Below are 25,089 nucleotides of genomic sequence, written 5' to 3'. Positions count from 1 at the left end.
TTAAAAATCAAAATCTTTATTACAAAAATAAGTTACACTCACCTCCAGCTTACAGTATAAAACAATGTTTATCTGCAGGAATGAAACAATGATGGTCAATGCCAATGAATTCTTGCTGTACTTGGCAGCAAGGTCCTTTCAGGACAAGTAACATCTCCAGTTCCATAGACGGACGAAAGCAATGATTGATCAGGTAGTTTTATCCTTGAGTGTTATTGATTCACATCCAGATTTTAACCTTTCATCATCTATTTGCAAACTTTGGGGTAGACTTTAAACTACAATATCCCTTTTTTAATAGGCAGATCTGAATTGTTAAAAAAAAAAAAAAAAAAAAAAAAAAAAAAAAAATCCTCTCACGTTCTGTTCAGAATTTTACCTAGACCTTTGTTCCATTTTCTTGGCCCCATTCATCCACGTGGTCCTGATCCACTTAAGAATTTTCCACAAATCCTGGTCAGAACAAGGCAAAATATCCATGCCATTGTATAGGTAGTAACTCATCCTCATGTCCCTTGCACATTTACAAATGCAAAATAAACTACAAGGCTATTCTTATTTACTGTGTCAGTGTTACATGATTATAGCAATTTACAGAAATGCAGCATTCACATCCCAACACAGAATGAGTACTGGATAAAATGCATCAGTACAAAAGATCATGAAACCTCCCAGATCTCAGTTACACTGATGCAAGTACAGTAGGACTGATGCAAATACAGCCATCTTTCACTTTAAAATCTGATGCCTCAGCATTCATATCGTTATTTCTAGAAGCATTTTCTTCTTAAATATCCGAACCAACTTTCTTCCCATTTCTCCAGAAACTATGAATTGCTGGTCAAGGCACAGTTACTCACATCCTTTAGCACAAAACTACATGACAAATATTCAAACCTCAGTGAAGGCAGACATGTTAATTGACTATAAAACTACATTTCAGAGGAGCCCTATTGATTTTCCACTCCTGATCCACAGCTGCAAAGGACTGCAACCCCAAATGAAACCAGCACAAAACAAAGATGAAGTACAATTTTCCACATGGTTCAGCTACCCCGATAAACTCAGCTGTTAAAATGGCTTAAGATGTAGAATATATCCTCTCAAACAATGTTCAATTCAGAACAAAAACAAGTCACCATGGTACTAGGTTAATCCTCAGGTGCTGAAAACCATAGCCACTTTTTCTAAGTCTGACGCATCAACCATAATGCTTCAATGCACAAGTATCCATTAAACTAGGATGGTACAAACTTTTTAAATGTGTAATAAAAGCAAGTGACTCAAGGATATTTACAAAAGCTAATTTTGTATGAATTATGCATCTTCGCCAATTTAAGCTTGCTATTAACTCATGTTCAAAAACGATTTAGCCTTTTCTAAAGCGTTATTCCACATTACTCAAAGTATCTAACCTGCCAAGAGTCCATATTCTAATTTTATACCAGATAAACTTCCTGGGGGAATAAAAGTGTAATTATATGCATTCAATTTCTATAGTTGTATATCAGCATCCTATCCTGTTTATAACCGACATTTGTGGGGCTACTCCATCTGACTTTAGGAACCAGAGAAAATAAATTGGAAAAACTTCTAGGTCAAAAGATTACATTTGTGAAAGGCTTTTACAAAAATAAATTGCCACCGAGTCAGCAGGGCAATGTAACAAAAAGTGTGCTCACTTAAGCGTACACACATCAAATCCAAACAAAGTGGATTAGAGAACCTGATTTGTATCAACTTCATTAGAACACAAAGATATGTGCAATTTCATAAATTGTAAGACTAGCCCATACAAAACTATCAAAAGGGATATTGTACTTTATTTTAAATTGTAGTTTTTTGTCGTATCGAATTTCCAATTTCCAACATTTCAGCACTTAAGAGTAACAACTCCTTCAACTATCATACAACCTAAGGTTAACTATAGTATCTGAAAAAGCAAGATAGCAGTTTCAGTTTAATAGAGACAAGAGCAAGGTTTGTTTACAGTCATTTGTAATAAAGATAGGGTGCCACTAATGATTTTCCAATACCCTAATTTGGCCAGAAATAATAAGGGTAAAACATGTTAAAACAAAAAACTAAGCCAGCAATAAAATATAACAGATTTTCTTTGTGGCAAATATAGGAAAACAAGCCTTGCTCTTGTTTAGTTCTCTATATATACAGTACACAAAGGGTAATCCACTCCTCTGCTAGTGAGGAGAGTTTAACAACCCTCTTTTTTTTAAAGTTAGGTTCAGAAAAGAACCATTCTTCTGGAATGCTCAACTACCTGAAATATTGATGATTACACTTCCATCTGCAAGCAGTCCTCTTCAGGAATAATGAGTTATTGAACTGCAGGGTGAGGTAGTGATGAGCAATAACACGAGAACTACAATCAGCTGGACGTGAATGCAATGGCTTGGACATGGTTTTTAAGTTTTCTGCGCAAGTCTGGTATTTTGTGAATATTGTGACCATTATGAAACCATCTGACACAAAACAATGGTCATCACCCACCACTACCCCTGTATATTACAAAAAAAGGTAAATTTGCTATACAAAATTTAAAAATTACAGTCCATATACGTTGACATCTGAAGCTCTTTTCCTTGACGTTCCTGGTCTCCATTTGGCGTCCTGGTCTGGAGTCTTACCATCATCTCCTTTAGCAGCTTCCAGTGTAACCTCTGCAAGTCAGTCGTCATCAAAACAGGTCAGGACCGGCCTCGACCTCGTTTTCCTGCTAGCCAGGCAACAAAAGGAAGCCATTAAATTAAAATCTAAAACTGAATTAGATAAGAAAATATTACTGGTTTTAATAATGTTACTGGTCCAATAATGCAGAATTTAATGCTTCAGCATTTTATATTAAATTCTGAGACAATAAACTGAGCTACTGGTACAGCCCAGGTGAGTTCATCTTAAAAACTGAGCATACCATTTCATTTATATATGCTGCAAGATTTTGAAACTCAAGAACAACTTTCAATGCTTATTTATATTAATGTACATACACACCAAGAATGGACACATTATTCAATTTAAGTTTCCAGTGTAAAACCAAAACTCCATTTACAGCAATTGTTTGGATAGGGTCCAAGGTGCATAAATTGTGTTTGAAGTTAATTTGAATTTCAGAACATCACTCCTAGCATACGTGTAAGAAATGGTACACTCCCGTTTCCAAAGAGAATTCTATCAAAATATGTCACTTTATATTTTGAGAACAAATTTGAACAGATTGGTTATACAAACTTCAGTTATTTCATAATGCACATATAAAACAGATATTAAGAGGTTAGGCAAGGAACACACTAAGCATTTAGGGCTGAAAATTAATAGCATCTGTTTTTTGCGATTTGTATTCTAGAAATGTTTTGTGAAAAGTTCAAAAATTTATCCTGAGGAATATTTAATTTTATCTTTAAAAATGCCAAAAATGAAACAAACCACAAAGAACAAGTAAGTTTAAGTACCATTTGGTGTCATTTGCAGAGTTCTGTCATGGCATAAAAGATCAGTGCTTGTTAGATTCAGATTATAGTCAAAACAGCAAGGCAGCAATTCAAACTTAATTCACATATGCATTCATTAATATGTGTCCTTGTTAATTACCCCAAATTATTTTGCAAGACATAGCCATTGATAAATCACATGCTGCCTTAAAGATTCATCTCAATGTTACATATCATTCAGATACACAATATCAAAAATGAAATAAACTGTGCAAATGTTAACATATTTCTAATACTTCCTTGTAATACCACTGTCCAAGGTTTTCCATTAGAAATTCATTGGAGAATTTGGATCAGTTTTGGTAAAAATAAATGATTTGTCAAAGGAAAATTTATGGAACAAAATGGAATTTAGTTAAATTCATGCTGTTTGATAGTTTTGAAATTTTATTGACATAGACATGAACAGTAGATAGAGAATAGTAGAATAAACTTGGCAAACTCATTTCTGGAATAGTCAAACCAAGAACTGGTAGTAATTTGAAATGATTCAACATGAAACAAATTTATTTAGGTCGACTTGCCTGCTTCTGGGAATGCAAGTTAGTAACATAGTTTTGTTGGTACTTCAAATACAAGAAATTCAAGGGGGGAAAAAAGCAACAAGCGATTTGAAAATGTTGCATTTTAAAGCCACATAAACAGGACTACCAGTAATATATATACACTGAAGCTTAATATATGTTTAGTAGTAAGCCAGATTTCAAAAAAACAATTTTTTGGCAAAATCATGATGAATTATGTCTGACTTCAGCTAAACTAGCTGGAATGCATTTAAAAAGCCAAATTTCAAAAAGAAAGTCATTCCCAGACAGGTGCAATCATTGCAGACTGCAAGTGATTTTTTAAAGTATACATATCTGCACATTGGGGTATCTTGCCAGATGTCACCAATTAACAAGCGGCAGCCAATCAGATTTAAAGCTAATCTGTGTTTTAAAGTCAGTACAGACAATCTGTCAGTCATTTTACTGAACCCTAGTGGTCTATTTCCACTGTTGCCCATAAGTATCCTGATAAAACCTGTGGTCGTTCTCAGATTTGTAACCATAGTTACCAGAATAATCACCACCTTGGAGAGGTTGCTGAGCAATAGGTTGGGAGCCCCAGTTTTGATTATTGGTCTGGCGCCGCTTCGAATCTGGCTGGTTGTACCCATCAGCTTTCCGTTTGCCTCCTAAATTTCCACCGCGGCTACCTCTCACACCACGTACCCCGCGGGCTCTCTGCTGTGCCTGGGGACCCCCTCTTGCACCACGAGCACCTCTCCCTGCCATTTGACCACGTTGTGAGAATCCAGATCTTCGTGGTTGGGAAACTCCACGACCTCTAGCAGGAGGTGCACCTCTTCCACTTCTGCCACTTCTTCCTATAGCAGTTGTTTGATAATCATCATAACCATAATATGGATCTTCATATCCTCCACGATAATCATGGTAATCGTAGCCATAATAATCATAATAATCTTCATAACTATAGTAATCTAGTGGATAACTGTAACCTCCTCTGGCTCCACGATTTCTGTTTCGTGTCGGAGGGGGCATTCGGGGTGGAGGGTAGTAATAGTAATCCTCATACCTGGAGTTAAAAAGATACTTGATTTGTAGAAGGCATGATTAATAGGCAAGCAATTTTTAATTAAAAGCACAGGGTATAAATTCATAACTTCCTAAATTATAACATAAAGTTCACATAGATAGCGAATGGTACTCAAGCTGGAAGTAAACAGTTTGAGTGGTGTACTCATTTCTCACTATCCTTCAAGAACTACCACAATGGATCCAAGAATTACCATAATGCCTAACATTGATAACCACACATCTCCTGCAATAATCACATCTGATGTATACTTTCATCATTTAACAGGTATATGCAGCAGATATGGAAATCTAACTACACAAATATAATAAATGCTATCAAGAAAATCAAATTGCAGTGTGAATTTCTTTATCAGGGCAGTTACACATGTACAAGATACACTAAACAAGCAGGTGAAACTGGCAGATGGAGTTCAATTATTTTTCTTAGACAAAAAGGTTGGCACCGTTGGGACAAAATTCACTTAGTTGTATTTCTCACTATCCTTCAAGTACTACCAGCATGGATTCAAGAGCTACCATAATGTTTAACATTGATATCCACACATCTCCTGGAGTAATCAACATTAGGCACGATGATACTTTACACAAAAAAAATTGCTCAAAGAGCAGGGGTACAAAACGTAATCATTTCAAGGGTTAGGGTACAGAAGTGAGAATGGGACAAGACAGAAAAAACATAGCCTTGCAGCTGTGAAAACTACTTTCAGCTTTGGACTCAGCATCTCTAGTAAAGACAATGGGCCTTGATAGCAGATTGACCACAATTGCAGCAGGGGGGGCGGGGGGTATCTCCACCGATTATATAGTTTTAGGATGACTCTCTACTCACTAGGCTCCAGCCAACAGGATGGGTTAATGGATTAGCTATTGCACATCAGTTCACCATGCAGCAAGACACATGGAGAAAAGCCGCGTCAAATGAATTGAGGCAGAATCAGCCAGGATCCAACTAAATGGCACAACTCTCAAGAGTATGAATGGCATATCTCCCCCCACCCCCCATCCTTAATTTGAAAGAGAAAGTTAGAGAATTGGTTGGCAGACAGGAAGCAAAGAGTAGGAGTAAACATGTCCTTATCAGAATGACGGGCCTTGGCGAGTGGAGTGCTGCAAGGCTTGGTGTTGGGGCCTCAACTATTTACTATATATATTAATGATTTGGCAGATGCAGTACAATATAGATAAATGTGAGGTTATCCACTTTGGCGGCAAAAACAAGGAGGCAGATTATTATCTCAATGGTGTCAGGTTAGGTAAAGGGGATGTGCAGCAAGACCTGGGTGTCCTTGTACACCAATCACTGAAAGTTGGCGTGCAGGCACAGCAGGCAGTGAAGAAAGCTAATGGCATGTTGGCCTTCATAACGAGAGGATTTCAGTATAGGTTCTTCTGTAGTTGTATAGACTAGTCTTATATTCACTGGAGTTAGAAGGATGAGAGGGGATCTTATAGAGACATATAAAATTATAAAAGGACTGGACAAGCTAGGTGCAGGAAAAATGTTCCCAATGTTGGGGGAGTCCAGAACCAGGGGCCAGTCTTAGAATAAAGGGGTCATTTAAAACTGAGGTACGAAGGAACTTTTTCACCCAAAGAGTTGTGAATTTGTAGAATTCTCTGCCAGAGGGCAGTGGAGGCCAAATCACTGGATGAATTTAAGAGTTAGATACAGCTCTTGGGGCTAGTGGAATCAAGGGATATGTGGAGAAGGCAGGCACAGGTTACTGATTGTGGATGATCGGCCATGATCACAATGAATTACGGTGCTGGTTCGAAGGGCCTCCTCCTGCACCTGTTTTCTATGTTTCTATGAAATTAATGCTAATTTAAAGCCCACCAAATCTACCACAGGGAAAGTCAGTAAATATTAAATAGGCGAAAGTTTCCATTCTCCTACAGTTAACTGAGAGCACAATAGAAGAATAATTCAGCTTTCTGTTCTTTTGTGCACCCAAATTTCAAGGAATAGGAATGAGGAGTTCACCTGTAGATTTACTACACAATTTCATCTTGTACTGAAGCTAAAAATCATACCAGTTAATAACCAAAGCACTTCCACCTGCAGGCCAAAGTATTTGCTAGACTGAGCAAAATTAGTGTTTCTAATTTCAACGGGCAAAATCAGCAACTGAAGTGCAAGTTTGCGCAGAAAGGATTCACGCTTGTAACATGCTGACAAGTGCTGTCAGTAAATTATTAAAAACAGCTGCTGATATACCACCAACCAACCTCTGACTTGGCAACAGGATTTACCACTGGACCATCTGAGGCTTCACCACAGCCACTACATTTTAACGGAGTTCTTCAAAAAACCGACTGCTACAATTGAACGGCCGATCCATCAGATGTACTTACAGCTGAGATCTAGCAGCTTGCCTCTGAGCCTGGCGTTCCTTCTTCTTCTTGTCCGGTGGCTTAGCAAGAACAATTTCAATATTTTCACCTTCCAAGTCTTTCCCATTCATTTCATTCATTGCCTGCAATGTGCAATTGGATGGAACTGCTTTACAGATGTATATACCATTGGAAATAAGCAATTAAAAAAGATTAACAAGCCTAGTCAAACAGCTGCATGGAATATAGCAAAGTCCAACCTTTCATTTGATGCTGCTTTCTACTGAATCTTTACCTTTACTGCGCCGTCTCTTTCATCAAAGTGAACAAAAGCATAATCTTTGAGTTTCTTCACCCGTTCCAATTTGCCAAAGTGACTGAAGGTTTTTTCTAGTAATTCTTCCGTTACTGTACTGGCCAAATTACGAACAAACAGCACTTTCACCTGCAAATTAGATGTTTTTAGATGAGTTATATCCAAAGAAAAACATTCTATTGATCAGCATTAGTAACAGTAAAAAGTAACAAGCAACATTGCAGTACCCAAGTACATGCTCGAAGATGGAAGTTAGTCATGAGGCACATAAAAAAACAATGTTGTGACAGTTTTAGGATTCAACTTTTACTTTCTCCTGCCTAGTTTATTCCCACCATGTGGTCACTGCTTGGAAGGCCAATATTGCTAGTTGCCTTTGGAGCAGATGAGCAGACTTCTTGAACCATTGTCCAAAAGGTGAGGGTGGGTACCCCCACAGTGCTAATCAGCAAAGAGCGCATGAAGCTGAAGCAACAATGAAGCTGGCAATGTGTTTCAAATCTAAGATGGGGTGAGTACATGAGAATGATACTCATAGGCACACCCTACTTGAGACCGGGAGCGCTGTTTCAGAATCTGAGGCAGGTTGGCCTTAAAGTTTAGTTTAGAGATACAGTGCGGAAACAGGTCCTTCGCCCACTAATCTGCACCAACCAGTAATCACCGTACATTAGCACTATTCTACAGACTAGGGACAATTTACTATTTTTACTGAAGCCAATCAACCTACAAATCTGTACGTCTTGTGTAGGAGGAAACAGTAGCATCCAGGGAAAACCCACATGGTCACAGGGAGAACGTACAAACCCTGTACAGACAACACCCATAATCAGGATTGTAACATGTAACAAGATCAATTTATTGTTACATGTACTAATTAAGACAGTGAGTTTTGAGTTACCATACAGCCATACTAAGTGAAAAGCAACAACACACATAAAATTAAATTTGACATAAAATTAAATTTAACATAAACATCCACCTTCTCCATCATGGTCTGGCTCAGCCACCAAGCACGACATCCGGAGGCTGCAAAGGATCGTTCGATCAGCTGAGAAAGTTGTTGACTGCAACCTTCCCCCCACTGACGAACTGTACACTGCAAGGGCCAGGAAGCGAGCGGGCAAGATCATCTCTGACCCCTCTCACCCTGGCCACAATATCTTTGAAGCACTTCCCTCGGGAAGGCGACTCGGGACTGTCAAAACAGCCACAGGCATAAAAACAGCTGTTTTTCTACAAGTAGTAGCTCTACTCAATAACCAGTCTGTAGCCTCTTTTTTGCTCTGGATTATTTTCACCCACATGTTTAGACCGTAATGTTGTATCCTTATTGTTTTGATGTGTTTATGCTTTATTCTTAATTGTTAACTTTATGTTTGTGTTGTCATTTGTGAGCGGAGCATCAAGGCACATTCCTTGTACATGCACATACTTGGCCAAAAAACCATTAATTAATTCATTCATTCCACATTCCTCACTGTGATGGAAGGTAATAAAGTTCAATATTCTTCCTCTTTGTTCTCCCGTGGTCGGGACTGTTGAACCATCTGCAGTCAGGGCCCCCGATCAACGCCCCCGCAGCCGACAGTCCGAAGCCCTCGCATCGGGATGACTGAAACTCCCGCGTCGGGGCTGTTGAAGCTCTCTCCAAGGCATGGACCTTCCGAGTCGGCCTCTTACCAGACCGCAGGCTTCAGGATGTTAAAGTCCACAGGCCTCGTGGTTGGAGCTCTCCAGTCGATCCCCGGCAAAAGGTCAGCAGTTCCGCGATGTTAGGCCGCAGTGGAGACGGAGATACAAAACAGAAAAAAACGCATCCCCGTCGAGGTAAGAGATTGAAAAAAATGTTTCCCCCAACTCTCCCCCCCCCCCCCACCATAAAACAGACCAAGGAACACTAAAACATACTTTTAACACATACTTAAAATAACAAAACAGAAGAAAGGACAGTCTGTTGGTGAGGCAGCCATAACTGGTGGCGCCACGGTGGAAGGCAGCAACTCTATCGCTGTGCCACAGTGCCACCCTGTTATGGTGTGCGTGCATGTTTATGGTCATCCATGTAATGCCACTTTGTCCTGGATGCTGTAAGAAGACAAGCCTCATGTTGACAATGGATACTTTGGAGTTAACATTGCCAACTAAATTCTATGAATATGTGGTGTATTGGTGCAAATAAAAGCTCATTAGCCCAAAAGTAAACGTTATCAAGGACTTGATCCCTGCAGTTTCAGACATTCTCTGTGAAATTACTTATTATCTTCTAGGTGCTGCATCTCAGTGCCAGATACCCCCAAGCTCAACGCTGACCTTGGGTGCAGCCTGTATGGAGTTTGCATATTCGCCGTGATCGTTTGGGATTCCTCCGAGTTAAAAAAAAACAAAAAAAACATATCCTATATCCCAAAGACGTGCAGGCTTGTAGATTAATTGGCCTGTCTAAATTGTCCTGAATATGCGGGGAGTGGATATGTGAGATAACAGAACTAGTGCGAACAGGTGATGGATATCATGGACCCAGTGGGCCAGTTTCCATGCTCTATCTTTCAACCAATCAATCATAGTTCTGTCTCACCAAAGGGGTCTGAAGGGTTTCGACCTGAAACGTCACCTATTCCTTTTCTCCAAATATCCTACCTGACCTATTGAGTTACTCCAGCATTTTGTGTCTATAAAAGGGTTGCATAAATGCAATCTTTATATGGTGCATGCTAGAAAGCTGGTAAAATAAAGGGAGAATCGGGAACATTTGATATTTAGGCAAATATGGGGAATGCTACTTAAATACAGTTTTCTCCCGAAAGCATCAAACCTTTCAACTGTTGAAGTTACACCAAATGGAGATTATGCAACGGAACTCTTGGCTGAAGATACTGAAGAGCCACTCACCACTGAATGAAGCCACTACATATACATGGCAAGTGCAGTGCAAATTAGAACAAGACCGAGACTTGGATCTAAAGGGTATTTCACGATGGCATTCAGTCTGAGTAAACATCCTAGATCAAGGGAAGGAAAGTGTATTTAGGGTTCCCAATAATAATCGCCAGAAGTGATGACAACAATGATCGACTTTCATAGAGTGAACAAATGCAAGGATTTAAAATTTGACAATACCACTAAGCCCACGTCACAACTGAAACAATGCACAAGGATTAGTACCTTTGACATGACCTCAGGATCGGGATCCTCGATGGGGTCTGCCCATTCCACCGTTACAACGTTACCCCACACCTTCACTTTCCCACTCATAAGCCTGCGTCTAGCCTGGGCTGCAGATTTATGATCCTCAAACTCCAAGAAGCAGAAACCCCTATTCTTCTTCTTATCATCCGGTTGGTGATACAATATCACATCTGTGAGCCCCTCTGGCAAAATAAAATGCAAAAAAAAAGTAATTCCACTGCTCTCTCCACATTTATCTAAATGATAAAGCAGATTCTCTCAGAGATTATGTAAAGTGTATACATTTTTTGAGATACATGAAATAAAGGTACAATAACAGCAACATTCCCCAAATTTCTCCTGCCTCAAGGGGATACAAAGAAACTAATTATGCTACAACTTGATCAGGCAAAAGTTCATAGAAGGGATTGCTGAACGTGACATTGTGCTGCAAAAGGGATATTTTGTTCTGAGTTTACTTCTTTCCTGTTACCTTTACTGGCAAGATCGGGCTCTATTCCACTGCATATCTATCAAGGAGTCTACTGGACTTCAAAAGTAAGGCTTCTCTTACAAACTGAAATTTAGCTGGGAACAGGATTGCCTGAACATTGTAAAAATTGATCTGGTCACTGTTTAAAAGTCTTTGTTTAAGCAATCAACAGAGCAGCTTGGGATTTTCAAGCATTTGATGGAATGTAGCCTTCAGTTCAACTGAACCTCAATGGCAAATTTCCTCGCTCTTGGGCAACAAAAATCTGTCAGAGCCTACACCTTAATGGTGCAAGAACAGCAGCCTAAAATAAAATGAACTGGAATAAACAGACAAAATAAACAGATTTCATGTTTATGGTTCTTTCATGTTGCATTTTAATATAATTTTTCAAGTTTCCAAATCTTGGCTATGAATGTCAAACTTCCAGAGGTTCAGGAGGATGATTTGGTTAACTTATGATAAGCATTTGACAGCACTAGGCCTGTACTCGCTTGAGTTTAGAATGATATGGGGGGATCTCATTGAAACTCACGAAATAATGAAAGGCCTGGATAGAGTGGATGCCGATGGGTATTTTTAAGGAGATTGACAAATTTGTGATTAGTGTGTCAAGTGCTATGGGGAGAAGGCAGGAGAATGGGGTTGAGAGGGAAAGATAGGTCAGCCATGAATGAATGGCGGAGTAGATTCAATGAGCCGAATGGCTTAATTCAGCTCCTATGACTTACGAAAACATTCAACTTCAGGGAGTGCAACTGGTCACTTATGCTGGGAAGAGATACTGCACCGTCTATGATCAGCAGGAAGCTGTTCTCAATGAAAGACCGCACAGATGATCTTGTTGTCAGTGGAAGGTTTGCCCCAATGTGATGTAGGGCAGAATCTATGTAGAGTGAAAGGCACCAGTGTTCAGGAAGAACACAACGTATGTAGACTGGAGCTTGAGTGCCCAGCCAGAAAATAGCATTAACCAAGGTATGGCATGACCAAAGGTATTGATGTACAGAGGAATCTTGGGGGCACTCACGCCAGATGAGGCAATTCTTTTCCTCTCTCCCGGTTGGTGAGCATTTGGAACTCTTGCTCAAGACTATGGAAGCAGATTATTTGAATAATTTTGAAACAAAGTAAAGATCAGAGTCAAGGCCACATTTGGAGTATTATTCAGTTTTGGTCACAGAGAGGATTTATGAGGATGTTGCCAGAACTGGCCTACCCACAGAAGACGAAGGATTGTGCTGGAAGGGAGTAATTCTGGCTATTTGTCTGTGGTGTTCTGCATGGATGTGCTGAGACCTCTGTCTGAGAGATAGATATAAATGACTTGGACGTAAATGTAGATTAGTTGGTTACTAAGTTTGCAGACACCACCAAAATTGGTGGAACTGCACACAATGTGGAAGGCTGTCAAAAGTATACAGCAGGATGTAGATCAGCTACAGGTATGGGTGGAGAAATGACAGATAGAGTTCAATCCAAGCAAGTGTGAGGTGTTGTAGGAGATTAAATGTAATGGGAAAGGATATAGTTAATAGTAAAACCCTCAACAGCATTGATGAACAGAGGGAATCCAAGTCCACAGCTCCCTGAAAGTGGCAACTCAAGTAGATAAAGTGGTAAAGGCGGCAAAGGCTCACAGGTCAGGAAAATGAGGAGTCATGAAGTGACAACATAGCTTCGTAGGACTTTAGTAAGTCCGCATTTGGAGTGTAGTGTACATTACAGGACATGGAGGCTTTGGGAGGTTTACCAGAATGATGGCGGCATTAGATGTTGGGAGTTTGGACAGACTTGGATTGTTTTCTCTGGAATGCCGGAGATGGAGGGGAGACCTGCAAAGCCAACATTTTACAATTCAGGATAAGAGAATAATTGACTAGCACTATTAACGGATAGAATGAGCAAGCTTATCTTATAGTTATCAGTGAAAATGGGACGATATTTCAAAAATTTATGTTAATCCCAAATCTAGCTACATCACAAATTGCATCTTCCTTGACAGAATGAATACAAGTGGTTAACGGAAATAAACAGGCAACCCAAACCACTGGTAATTCCATAAAACGTAGCTTCATTTGCTATCCCAACATTTTACAAACTGTCAAAACACCAGAAGATATGGGAACTTACTAAACTTCTTCAGTCTAAAATGCAAATTAAAAGCTTAGGAAATTAAGTTATTTGCAGTGGAACTATCAAATTAACTCAACAACCTGTTTACCTGCTCCTTCCAACTTCAAATCACAGTGAAAACTGTACCATTGTCACCACCACGCGTGATCACATAATTAACAGTATGCGTAAACTAGGCCAACAGTATGAAGACAAGGCAATTTTACCTGTGACTTTTCCAAATTCTTCCATTATTTGTTCTTTTGTCTTGCTTTTTGGAATGGATCCCACGAAAAGTCTGTTGTTTGCCACAGAAATGCAAACACCAATGTGTTTACCAGGCCGAATTTCATGGTTATCGCACTGAAAATTTGACAACTGAGTCAGTTTATGAACCCTAATTAAAGGAATAGATTACAGTATATGTAACGATTGCAAAATCTCACCAATTTGACAGCCTCCTGCGCTGAATCTTTGGAGCAAAATGTGACGAAAGCATACCCTCGATTTAAGCCAGTTAGAGGATCCATCATTAGACGCAAATCCCAAATTGGCCCAGCTTTTTCAAAAAGGGGAACAAGTTCATCTTCAAAGAGATCCCTTGGTATTTTTCCTACAAATATCTATGACAAAATTGGACTGATTAAAAAAAAATCAAATATGCAACGACGTGAACTTTCAAGGTCAAGGAATTGGTAGAAATGTTTCTCAACACCAACTATCAGTGGGATGTTCTAAAACAAATTAGCATATGTAATCTCTACTAATGACTGAAATAATCAATGGTCAAATTCAATACATTATGCATATATTTAATTGTGTACATCACCTCTTTATATCTTCTCAACCAACCAAACACATTTAAGAACTTACCCCAAGTCACATTTATTATTATAAGAAAATAACTGCAGATGCTGGTACAAATCGATTTATTCACAAAATGCTGGAGTAACTCAGCAGGTCAGGCAGCATCTCGGGAGAGAAGGAATGGGTGACGTTTCGGGTCGAGACCCTTCTTCAGACTGATGTCGGGGGTGGGACAAAGGAAGGATATAGGTGGAGACAGGAAGATAGAGGGAGATCTGGGAAGGAGGAGGGGAAGGGAGGGACAGAGGAGCTATCTGAAGTTGGAGAAGTCGACGTTCATACCACCGGGCCGCAAACTGCCCAGGCGAAATATGAGGTGCTGCTCCTCCAATTTCCGGCGGGCCTCACTATGGCACTGGAGGAGGCCCATGACAGAGAGGTCAGACTGGGAATGGGAGGGGGAGTTGAAGTGCTGGGCCACCGGGAGATCAGTGGCGTTAATGCGGACCGAGCGCAGGTGTTCAGCGAAGCGATCGCCGAGCCTGCGCTTGGTTTCGCCGATATAGATGAGTTGACATCTAGAGCAGCGGATGCAATAGATGAGGTTGGAGGAGGTGCAGGTGAACCTCTGTCTCACCTGGAAAGAATGTTTGGGTCCTTTGATGGAGTTGAGGGGGGAGGTAAAGGGACAGGTGTTGCATCTCGTGCGGTTGCAAGGGAAAGTGCCCGGGGTTAGGGTGGTTTGGGTAGGAAGGGACGAGTGGACCAGGGAGTTGCGGAGGGAACGGTCTCTGCGGAATGCAGAGAGGGGAGGGGATGGGAAGATATGGCCAGTGGTGGGGTCCTGTTGTAGGTGACGGAAATGTTGGTGGATGATATGTTGGATCCGCTGGCTGGTGGGGTGGAAGGTGAGAACGAGGGGGATCCTGTCCTTGTTGCGAGTGGGGGGATGGGGAGCAAGAGCGGAGCTGCGGGATGTAGATCTCTTCTACATCCCGCAGCTCCGCTCTTGCTCCCCATCCCCCCACTCGCAACAAGGACAGGATCCCCCTCGTTCTCACCTTCCACCCCACCAGCCAGCGGATCCAACATATCATCCACCAACATTTCCGTCACCTACAACAGGACCCCACCACTGGCCATATCTTCCCATCCCCTCCCCTCTCTGCATTCCGCAGAGACCGTTCCCTCCGCAACTCCCTGGTCCACTCGTCCCTTCCTACCCAAACCACCCTAACCCCGGGCACTTTCCCTTGCAACCGCACGAGATGCAACACCTGTCCCTTTACCTCCCCCCTCAACTCCATCAAAGGACCCAAACATTCTTTCCAGGTGAGACAGAGGTTCACCTGCACCTCCTCCAACCTCATCTATTGCATCCGCTGCTCTAGATGTCAACTCATCTATATCGGCGAAACCAAGCGCAGGCTCGGCGATCGCTTCGCTGAACACCTGCGCTCGGTCCGCATTAACGCCACTGATCTCCCGGTGGCCCAGCACTTCAACTCCCCCTCCCATTCCCAGTCTGACCTCTCTGTCATGGGCCTCCTCCAGTGCCATAGTGAGGCCCGCCGGAAATTGGAGGAGCAGCACCTCATATTTCGCCTGGGCAGTTTGCGGCCCGGTGGTATGAACGTCGACTTCTCCAACTTCAGATAGCTCCTCTGTCCCTCCCTTCCCCTCCTCCTTCCCAGATCTCCCTCTATCTTCCTGTCTCCACCTATATCCTTCCTTTGTCCCACCCCCGACATCAGTCTGAAGAAGGGTCTCGACCCGAAACGTCACCCATTCCTTCTCTCCCGAGATGCTGCCTGACCTGCTGAGTTACTCCAGCATTTTGTGAATAAATCACATTTATTATTAATTTCTTGAAACCCCATGCATTATAGAGTGGTTGTGGAGAGGATGTTTCCACTAGTGGAAAGGTCTGGGAACCAGAGGACATAGCCTCAGAATAAAATGACATACCATTAGAAAGGAGATGAAGAGGAATTTCTTTAGTCAGAGGGTGGTGAATCTTTGGAATTCATTGCTACAGACAGCTATGGAGGCCATTGGGCATTTTTAAGGCAGAGGTTGACAGATACTTGATTGATAAAGGGCCTGTCCCACTTAGGCGATTTTAAGGTGACTGCGGGCGACTAGGATGTCGCCGAACGTTCGGCGGGGTGTCGCGGGCATGATCGTGAGGAGTCTTCAATGAATCGTAGCGGAACTCGGCGCGTCACGGAAATATTTTCCAGATGGAAAATTCTCGGCGACAGCTGGCTTGTCGCCAGGTATCATAGCTTATTGCGGGCGCTGTCGCATGCTGTCCCCAGGTTTGCTAGGTTGTCGCAAATGCATTTAGAAGCACGTAATATTAAATTAAGAAAAGATACCAGAAGATAGTTTTGTTTAACCAATTTATTTACCGTCAGGACGTTTGACAGGTACATTGGAGGCGACAGTTGAACGGTCAGGTAAGTGTGGGAATTTTGCGATGTTTCCGAAGACGGTGTAATCTCTTAGCCAGGTGCTAGTTTCACAAAAAAAGTAACTTGTATCGACCTGACTCGGCATTGTCGTGGGGTAAAAGAAAATTTCAGCGATCTGCTACGACTTTGACAGTCGCCTTAAAAAACGCGTAAGTGGGACAGTGCCTTAAGGGTTATGGGGAGAAGGCAGAATGGGCTTGCGAGGGAACGATAGATCAGTCATGAATGAATGGCGGAGTAGACTCGATGGGCCGAATGGTCGATTTATGCTCCTATGACTTAGGAACATTATCACTAACAATCTACATACTAAAACTCTCATTTGTTTGTTCCTGAAGTATAGCCAAAACGGTACACGATAGCGCAACAATTTTAGGCCAACCTTATTCACCGTCATCCCTTTGGTGCTAATGGAAGAAGTTTCATTGAAATTGGTGTTATATTTTTTAAGTTATTCACATTTTAAAGTTTAAATCTATCTCCTAGGGAGGATAAGGGGTGCTGAGGGGGATGGAGTGTGGGGGAGTAGAGGGAGGGAGGGAAGAGGGTGTTGCACCAATGCAGGAAAGGTTTGGGCCCAACGGGTCCACTTGGTAAACACTATAACTCACCTCAGTACCAATGTTAGGTTGAGGACCCGAATGCACAGCATCAGGCGGGGGACCACCGTACTTCCGCTGCCCTGTGGTAACATCGAGCGTATAGCCTGTCCTTTCTAAGAGAGCCTAAGTAAACACAAACAAGTTTAGCCTTCGTAACTCAGCAATTACAATTAAGAAACTTAATAATAGTTGCAGAAAACTACTTCACCCCATTAAGGACAACAAAAATTAGGTTAATCTTTAACTCAGGTAAAGGGCTGTTGATTTGGAAGGAATAATTTGGTACAATCCCCCGAATGGCCAAATATCTAGCAGCATTTATCTACTTACGAAGACTTTGGATCCTCATGAGTAAAGGCAGTCAAGATGCTTCTTAACAAATTAGAATCCTGGCTAACATTTGAAAGGACTAGACAAGCAATGTTTTTCATTTGTGTCCTGATCTACATTAACCAACTTCACCCAAAGCAGTCTGACCAGGTCAATGCCCCATAGCGCTCATCGCCAACAAAATCCTTTTAGCCTCACTGTCTCCCAACAATCTTTTTTTGCAAACTGCAAAATGACTTTGGCTAATGAGTTGAGACTACTGAGGTACCAAAGGCAGTGGAGAACTTTCAGCACCTCTGAAAGCCATCAGTCTCCAAAACAAAGATGACTGTCTTCCCCCTCCCCAAATTATAATGTTGCTAAAAGCAGCACTCTTTCCAAACAGAGAAATGCCAAAATATTAAAAAATAATTGAGCTAACATGTACTATGCCCATTGTTAATGTTGGATCCCTACCTTAATTCTGGTCTCATCAGGTCCTTTATTAGCATCTGTCACCTTAGATCCTTGCTTTTCTCTCTGTCTGTAGGTCTTCATTACACCACATAGAAAGGCACTTTTATTCTTCAGGGGAAAAAAATCAATAAATTAAACCAAAGCCCTTAAGACATTTTTTTTCTCAGACTCACTTTTGGCACGCAAGGTTTACCTTTCAAAAACTACAATCATTTTTTCAACTCATGGATTTAAAATTATCTATTGCTGATATTATAATACATCAACAACTAGCATTAAAGGATCATACAGATGTCCTCTCAGAAATATAATTTTTTGTCAATAAAGAGTTGCTGGCACCCAATGACTGAAATAATGCCCAACAACCAGATCAAAAGTGTTTAATCGTCATATGTACTGATAACAGTGCCATAAATTCGTACTCACATGAGCGCAAATAGATTAATTCAATTAATAACCATAATGCTACAAAAAAAAAGAGGCTCTTCATATAACCAAACACGGTCCAAAGAAGTTTATAGCTGCTGAGGTCAATGTTGCGTGGAGTTCAAGAGCCTGATGGTTGCTTGGAAGAAGCTATTCCTTGTACATCAATCACTGAAAGTAAGCATGCAGGTACAGCAGGCAGTGAAGAAAGCTAATGGCATATTGGCCATCATTGCAAGGGGATTTGAGTTTAAGAGCAAGGAGGTCCTACTATAGTACACAGAGCCCTGATGAGACCACACCTACAGTATTGTGTGCAGTTTTGGTCTAATTTGAGGAAGGACATTCTTGCAATTATGGGAGTGCAGTGTCGGTTCACCGGGTTTATTCCCGGGATGACGGGACTGACATAGAATGGGTCGATTGTGCTTGTATTCACTGAAATTTAGACAGATGAGAGGGGATCTTATGGAAACATATTCCATAAGGGAATCTTGGGGGATTGGACAGGCTAGATGCAGGAAAAATGCTCCCCATGTTGGGAGATTCCAGAACCGGGGGTCACACTTTAAGAATAAGGGGTAGGCCATTTAGGACTGAGATGAGGAAAAACATTTTCACCCAGAGTTGTGCAATCTGTGGAATTCTTTGCCACAGTAGGCAGTGGAGCTTAGGGCTAACGGAATCAAGGGATATGGGGAAAAAGCAGAAACTGGGTGCTGATTTTGGATGATCAGCCATGATCATATTGAATGGCGGTGCTGGCTCGAAGGGCCGAATGGCCTACTCCTGCTCCTATTTTCTATGTTTCTATTCCTGAACCTGGAAGTTACGGTTTCAGGCTCTTGTACCTTCCCAATGGTAGGTGCGAAACAAGGCTATGGCCGTGATGTGGGTCTTTGATAATATTGGCTGCCATTTTGTAACATTGAACAAAAAACCTAACCTATAGTCACAAAAATGAATAACATTTCAGAAATAGTTTTGTGGCTACAAAGGATTGGCCTCTGAAAATATGAGTGTTCCCTCTACATATTCCATAGCTATCATCTGAGATAAACAAAGTTGAATGCGAAAGTTTTTCCCCAAAAAAGGATCAGATGGTTTTGCACAACAGGGCAGCACAATGGTAGAGCTGGTGCCTCATAATGCCAGAGACCTAGGTTCAACTATGACCGTGTGGAGTTTGCACATTCTCCCTGTGACCATGCGGGCTTCCTTCCACATTCCGAAGATGTGCGTGCTGATAGGTTAATTGGCCTCTGTAAATTGTCCCTAGTGTGTAGCGAGTAGATGCAAAAGTTGGATGATATAGAACTAGTTTGAACAGATTTGAATGGTCAGCGTGGACTTGGTGGGCCGAAGGGGCTGTTTCCATATTGCATTTCCAAAAACTTCCCAGGAACAGTACAATTGCATTAACATATATACAATTTTAATTTCTCCATCACCATCATTCAGATTTGTTGGAGAACAATTACCTGAACATGTGAAAGATCACTTTCCTTAAATTGCTGTAGCACCGACAATGCACCTTCTTCATTGAACTCCCTCAAAGCATCAAGTGCTCTTTCATCTAAATCACTATGAGACACTAAGCCTACAGAAAAGAGACGTAGTTTAGTGACATCCTCTTTATAATCTCAGTTCAACTTTGTTCACCTTAAGCAGATATTGCTGCACATTATGAGATTTTCAGCTGTGTTTGAAATATATACCCGCTAAAAATATTTTTATCGCCACACGACCTATAATGAAGAATCTTTCTAACACTGATCAGTTTCTTGTAGTGCATTGTAAGGCAAAGGCTACACTGACCTTCACTGCAGGAGGCTATATCTACAGGAGCAAGAATGCCTTGTTACAATTATATAGGACCACTCTGTAGTACTGTGGCCAATGTGGATCGCCAAACATATGAAGGATGTACTTGGGGTAGTGTAAAATGTCATCAAACTGATTCCTGTGATGACAATTGCCAGTGAGTGATTGGGTCAAATAGGCCTGTATTCACTCGAGCTTAAGAATGTGAAAATCTTGACAAAATGTTTTTTTAAAACCTGACAACTGGACATGCTAGTTTCCAACTTGATTCCTCTGGGTGGAGGGATGGCAATCTCAGTACACAAAATGACACCTTCAACTCTAAGTTTAGGAGAAATTACTTTAAGCTCTGGAATTCTCTTCCACTGAAAGCTATGGAGACTAAGTATTTAAGTATAGTGGGAATATGGTATTGAAATACAGGATCAGCCTTGATTATACAGGTTGGCAAAGTATTCTTTAAGGGCCATATGACCTAGCCCTGCCATATTCCCATTTCAAATGAAAACTGATTTGATGAGACGGTATTTATAGCCTTTCTTCACAGATACTACCCACACAGTTAAACAATGCTAATAGTGTTGGAATAAGACACAGTAAGCTCTCAAAAGCAACATCCCCAGTAACAGTCAAAAAGCTACTGAGCTCCCTGCCACTGGAATTCATCTAGCTTAAATGTTTGCTCCATTAACAAAGGAAAAAACACTTCCGAATGATCAAACACTCATTGCAGTAATTTTTAATCCAGGTTCTTGCAGACGAGTGACCGCAGCAACTGGATCAAATGTACTAAGGCCTGATTCTGAATCGCAGCCCCAAGCAAGATATTTCAGGCATGTGAGTGAGGAAAAAAAAGAGAAAAAGAGCCAAGCGCTTGCGCGAGGCGTACAGCAGAGGTTTAAAAAAACGGGACTTTTTTGAAAATATACACACAAAATTACTAGTTTCAAACCTCTTTTAGTGCATTTCAAACAAGGGACATTACAAAATAATGTGAATATGTCACTGTATGCTAATAACATTTTGAAGTGAATTCGCAAGTTAATTGATAATCAGCCCAAAAAGATGGTGATTGGCTTTTCTGCTGTGTTTTATATTTTAACCCCCGTCTTAATTAATTTAGTTATATAATCTTACACTTAAATTTAATATTTACTCATCACAGTTCCACCACTGATTTTCTGGCACTCTTGGTTTCAGAGCTTTGCTGGTTTATCCAGCCGGCCAAAGAAGTCGGTTTATGGGGATAGATGTGCTGGCTCCAGCTGGGCTGGAGTTCCAGAGCCCCGCCGCAAATTCAACCCACCTATCGGCCGTGGAAGTCCCGATGAGGTTGAGATGCCTGATATTTACACGGGCCAAGGCATAAGAACGCAAATATTGCAGTAGAAACACCTTGTGCTCCAAATCATCACACCAAGCATAATTAGACAAAGAGCAACACAAGGCATTATTCACGCACAACCAAGTTTGTCATAGAAGTCAGAACAATAATCTTAAATTTAGAAAAATAAGTAGCAAGGTATTTCCAAAACCCCAGAACGGGAGGAGTCTATCGAACTTACTGACATCAGGTTGGAAACGCAATACAATGAGAATCATCTGAAGAGGGTCTCGACCCAAAACGTCACCTATTCCTTTTCTCCAGAGACGTTCAGCTGACCTGCTGAGTAACTTCAGCATTTTGTGTCTATCTTCAATGAGAATCAAGAAACCGCAGCTCTATTTGACCAAAGGACAAAATTGCTTCAAATGGTTTTTGAATACCCAAGACTTGGCCTCCATCGCAGTCTGTGGCACTGAATATATTGGTGACTTTTTGGAAATCGAGTGCTCTTACGTTCACAGGCACTGAATTAATAAAAATTACTCAAATAGGAGTGGCATTGTTAACAATGTAAAAATAGCTAACAGTTAATATAAAATTTGCTCAAACTTTTCTTTCCACTGGAATGACATTCACTATTATTTTTGCTGCAACTTTAGCCAGTGATCACGTCGTGAGATTAAGCTTTGAACAGCCGGCACAGAACACCGACAGGGATCACAGCAGACACGAACATCCCACTGCCTCTTTTCCCATCAGGCTGAGGATGGTGATCATGACTCAGCTACACACTGGCCACGACTATTCAGCTGACAAATGAAGAACCGAAATACGGTTTGTATTGCTTTACACTGTAATTTAAAAGCTGCATTATCGGGCCACGTGGTGAATTTTCAACTTTTCATCTAACTAAACTGTTTGTGCTTCAGGTGAAGACCAGGTGTGTACAAGACTGGGAATACTGGAACTTCATTTATCTGGCTCAGATCAGTCTGAAGAAGGGTCTCGACCCGAAACATCACCCATTCCTTCTCTCCAGAGATGCTGCCTGACACGCTGAGTTACTCCAGCATTTTGTGATACCTTCGATTTGTACCAACATCTGCAGTTATTTTCCTACAGTATTTACAGATCTGTCTGTAATTAGACGCATATTTCTCATCCGTTGGGGGGCAAGACTTTCCTTATTACTGATGAAAAATTAACTGATAATATATGAAATAGCTTTGAGAGTCTACAATCCATACCTGCTAAATAAATTTCATCTAGTTTATCCGCTACCTTTCGCGGTAAGCCGGCGGTGAGTAGTGTCTGGTAGTGTTCAGACCGAACGAGGGCAGTGGAAGTTTCCATGGATTCCTCTATACCATTGCCATTCATGTGCTCGGTAGCCATTGCTTCAGCGGACATCTGTAACACGCGTACACACACAGACAGAGGCGAGTCAGAACACGTGGAGGCGGCGCGGCCGGCTGCCAGCTGCACACACCGGCCTCCCACCAACACCCCCCACCCCTTCCTGCAGCCCGGCCCTGCCCGCAACCACCCCTCCTTGCCCGCAACTCCCTACCCCGGCCCGAGGTACCCCCCAACCCGCACCCTCCCTACCGGCTGGCTCTGTCCGCAGCCCCTTGGCCCGGCCGGGAAGGAAGCCAGACCTTCCCGCCCTATGTTGTAGGGTGCTGCGGCCCCGGGCCCACGGGCCACGCCCAGTCCGAGCAGGTGACAGGGTACCGGCCAGGGCTCCGGGCCCAGATGCAGCCCGACCCCTCCTCTGGCGCCGGGACTCGCCTGGCCCAGAGGTCGGGCCAGGCCACATTTCAACCCCCGGACAGTGGCCCGCTGCCGGGGGCTCCGTGCCCTCACCCCGGGGCTGCAGGCCTGGCTCGCGGCCTAGTACTGCGCCCTGACACGCCTCGAGTTTCGCGCTGTTATCCCCCCAAACCCAACCGGGCGGCCACTATCCTCTAAGCCATTCCTCCCTGCTTCTTCCTCTCTCAGCCCGGCCCGCGGCTCCGGCAATGAGCGGGACACCGGCAGAGACGCTGACCTGGCTCCGGGCGTGCGGCCGCGCTGCCCACTCGGCCCCCCTTCGCTGGCGCTGAGCTGCACAAAATGGCGGTTCCCGCAGCCCCCGCGCGCCGCCGCTGCTCCGCCTCGATTCACGGGGTCTCTCCGCCTGGCCCGCACGGACACCCTCCCGCCTCACCATTGGTCAGCGACCGCGGCCTGCTCCCGCCCCCATCCACATCCCAGCGATCTGATTGGCTACGTCGCAGACGTGGTCCTGCCCCACCCGACTCTGCGTTAGTTGATTGGCTGAAGCAGACCCTGCTGCGCCTCCGAGCGACATGATTGGACGAAGCGCGGGCCTGGTCCCACCCACAAACTGCTCTGCGTGGTGATTGGTGGAAGCTCGGGCCTCGTCACGCCAACCATCGCTAGCTCTGCGGGCTCTGCTCTGGTCCCGCCCACGCCCACGGGATGGCGACGATTGACAGGAGCTTCCTGCCAGCTGTACACTCCGTCCCCCACCTCAGCCACTGTCGCACATCTGACGTAATATGCACTCTCCCGGGACATGTGCAACAGCAACGTTAACCGTAAACCTTGTAGTCCCCTACTCTCGGTAAAAGATTCTGCAATTACTCTCTCTATTCCACTCATGATCTTCACATATTTATTTTAGATTTCTTTTCTCTCGTTTTCTCCAGAGATGCTGCCTGACCCGCCGAGTTACTACAGCTAGTAGCATCTGCAGGTCCTCCCTCCACATCTTCTAAGATCTCTACTGAACCTTTAGCAACAGGACCCGTTTAGCAGCAGGCGCTCCAATGCCCAGCCTCTCCCTATAGCCCAGGCTCACAATTCCTGGCAATTCTCGTAAATCTTCTCTGCACTCTTTCCAACTTAATGTTATGCACTCATCTTGGGCTTTTGCCTCTGGTTGGCCCTCCTGCAGGCCCAGAAAAAAAGTGTGCACACGTGGCAATCCACACTCCTGTATCAATTGCAGCGAACCACAAACGCCAAAGGAACCAAAGCCATCAACATTCTGCTGATGTGTTGTGACAAGGAGTGTGCAGCGTTCCATCAAACCCCAGAACTGTCATGATGTTTTTGCTCAGCAATTGCCTTTGCTCTGCCATTTGTCCAGTCCTTGCACTCGGGAGACCAGAGGGAAGACCATCGATGACAACAGGAGTATCCTGTTCCAGACGTACACTGGCCCCATCCCCGAACTCTACCTCCGCTACATCGACGACTGCATTGGTGCTACCTCTTGCACCCATGCAGAACTCACTGA

The 25,089-nt window shown here is 42.7% G+C and overlaps 1 protein-coding gene across 4 annotated transcripts; it reads right to left on the bottom strand.

Annotated features, from left to right (window-relative positions):
* On the bottom strand, window positions 1–23,943 carry LOC144596616 (heterogeneous nuclear ribonucleoprotein Q-like). 4 transcript variants are annotated; one of them, XM_078405146.1, is made up of 12 exons: window positions 23,833–23,943; window positions 23,030–23,192; window positions 20,113–20,231; window positions 18,206–18,313; window positions 17,429–17,542; window positions 13,980–14,156; window positions 13,761–13,896; window positions 10,923–11,128; window positions 7,737–7,886; window positions 7,463–7,584; window positions 4,579–5,084; window positions 1–2,731 (listed from the first exon to the last, which is right to left on the bottom strand). In XM_078405146.1, the coding sequence occupies exons 2-12, from the start codon at window positions 23,190–23,192 to the stop codon at window positions 2,706–2,708; spliced, it is 1,827 nt and encodes a 608-aa protein (XP_078261272.1). In that variant the 5' UTR covers window positions 23,833–23,943; the 3' UTR covers window positions 1–2,705. The 4 variants fall into 4 exon arrangements, with proteins under 4 accessions (XP_078261272.1, XP_078261273.1, XP_078261275.1 ...); XM_078405147.1 differs by having other exon boundaries at window positions 1–2,734; window positions 4,721–5,084; XM_078405149.1 differs by having other exon boundaries at window positions 4,721–5,084.
* Between the last annotated feature and the right edge of the window lie 1,146 nt (window positions 23,944–25,089).

Source organism: Rhinoraja longicauda, chromosome 9 (assembly GCF_053455715.1).
Source record: "Rhinoraja longicauda isolate Sanriku21f chromosome 9, sRhiLon1.1, whole genome shotgun sequence".
NCBI classification, from domain to species: domain Eukaryota; kingdom Metazoa; phylum Chordata; class Chondrichthyes; order Rajiformes; family Arhynchobatidae; genus Rhinoraja; species Rhinoraja longicauda.
Note: the sequence above shows the minus strand (reverse complement) of the source record. Positions and strands in the feature narration are given on the sequence as shown.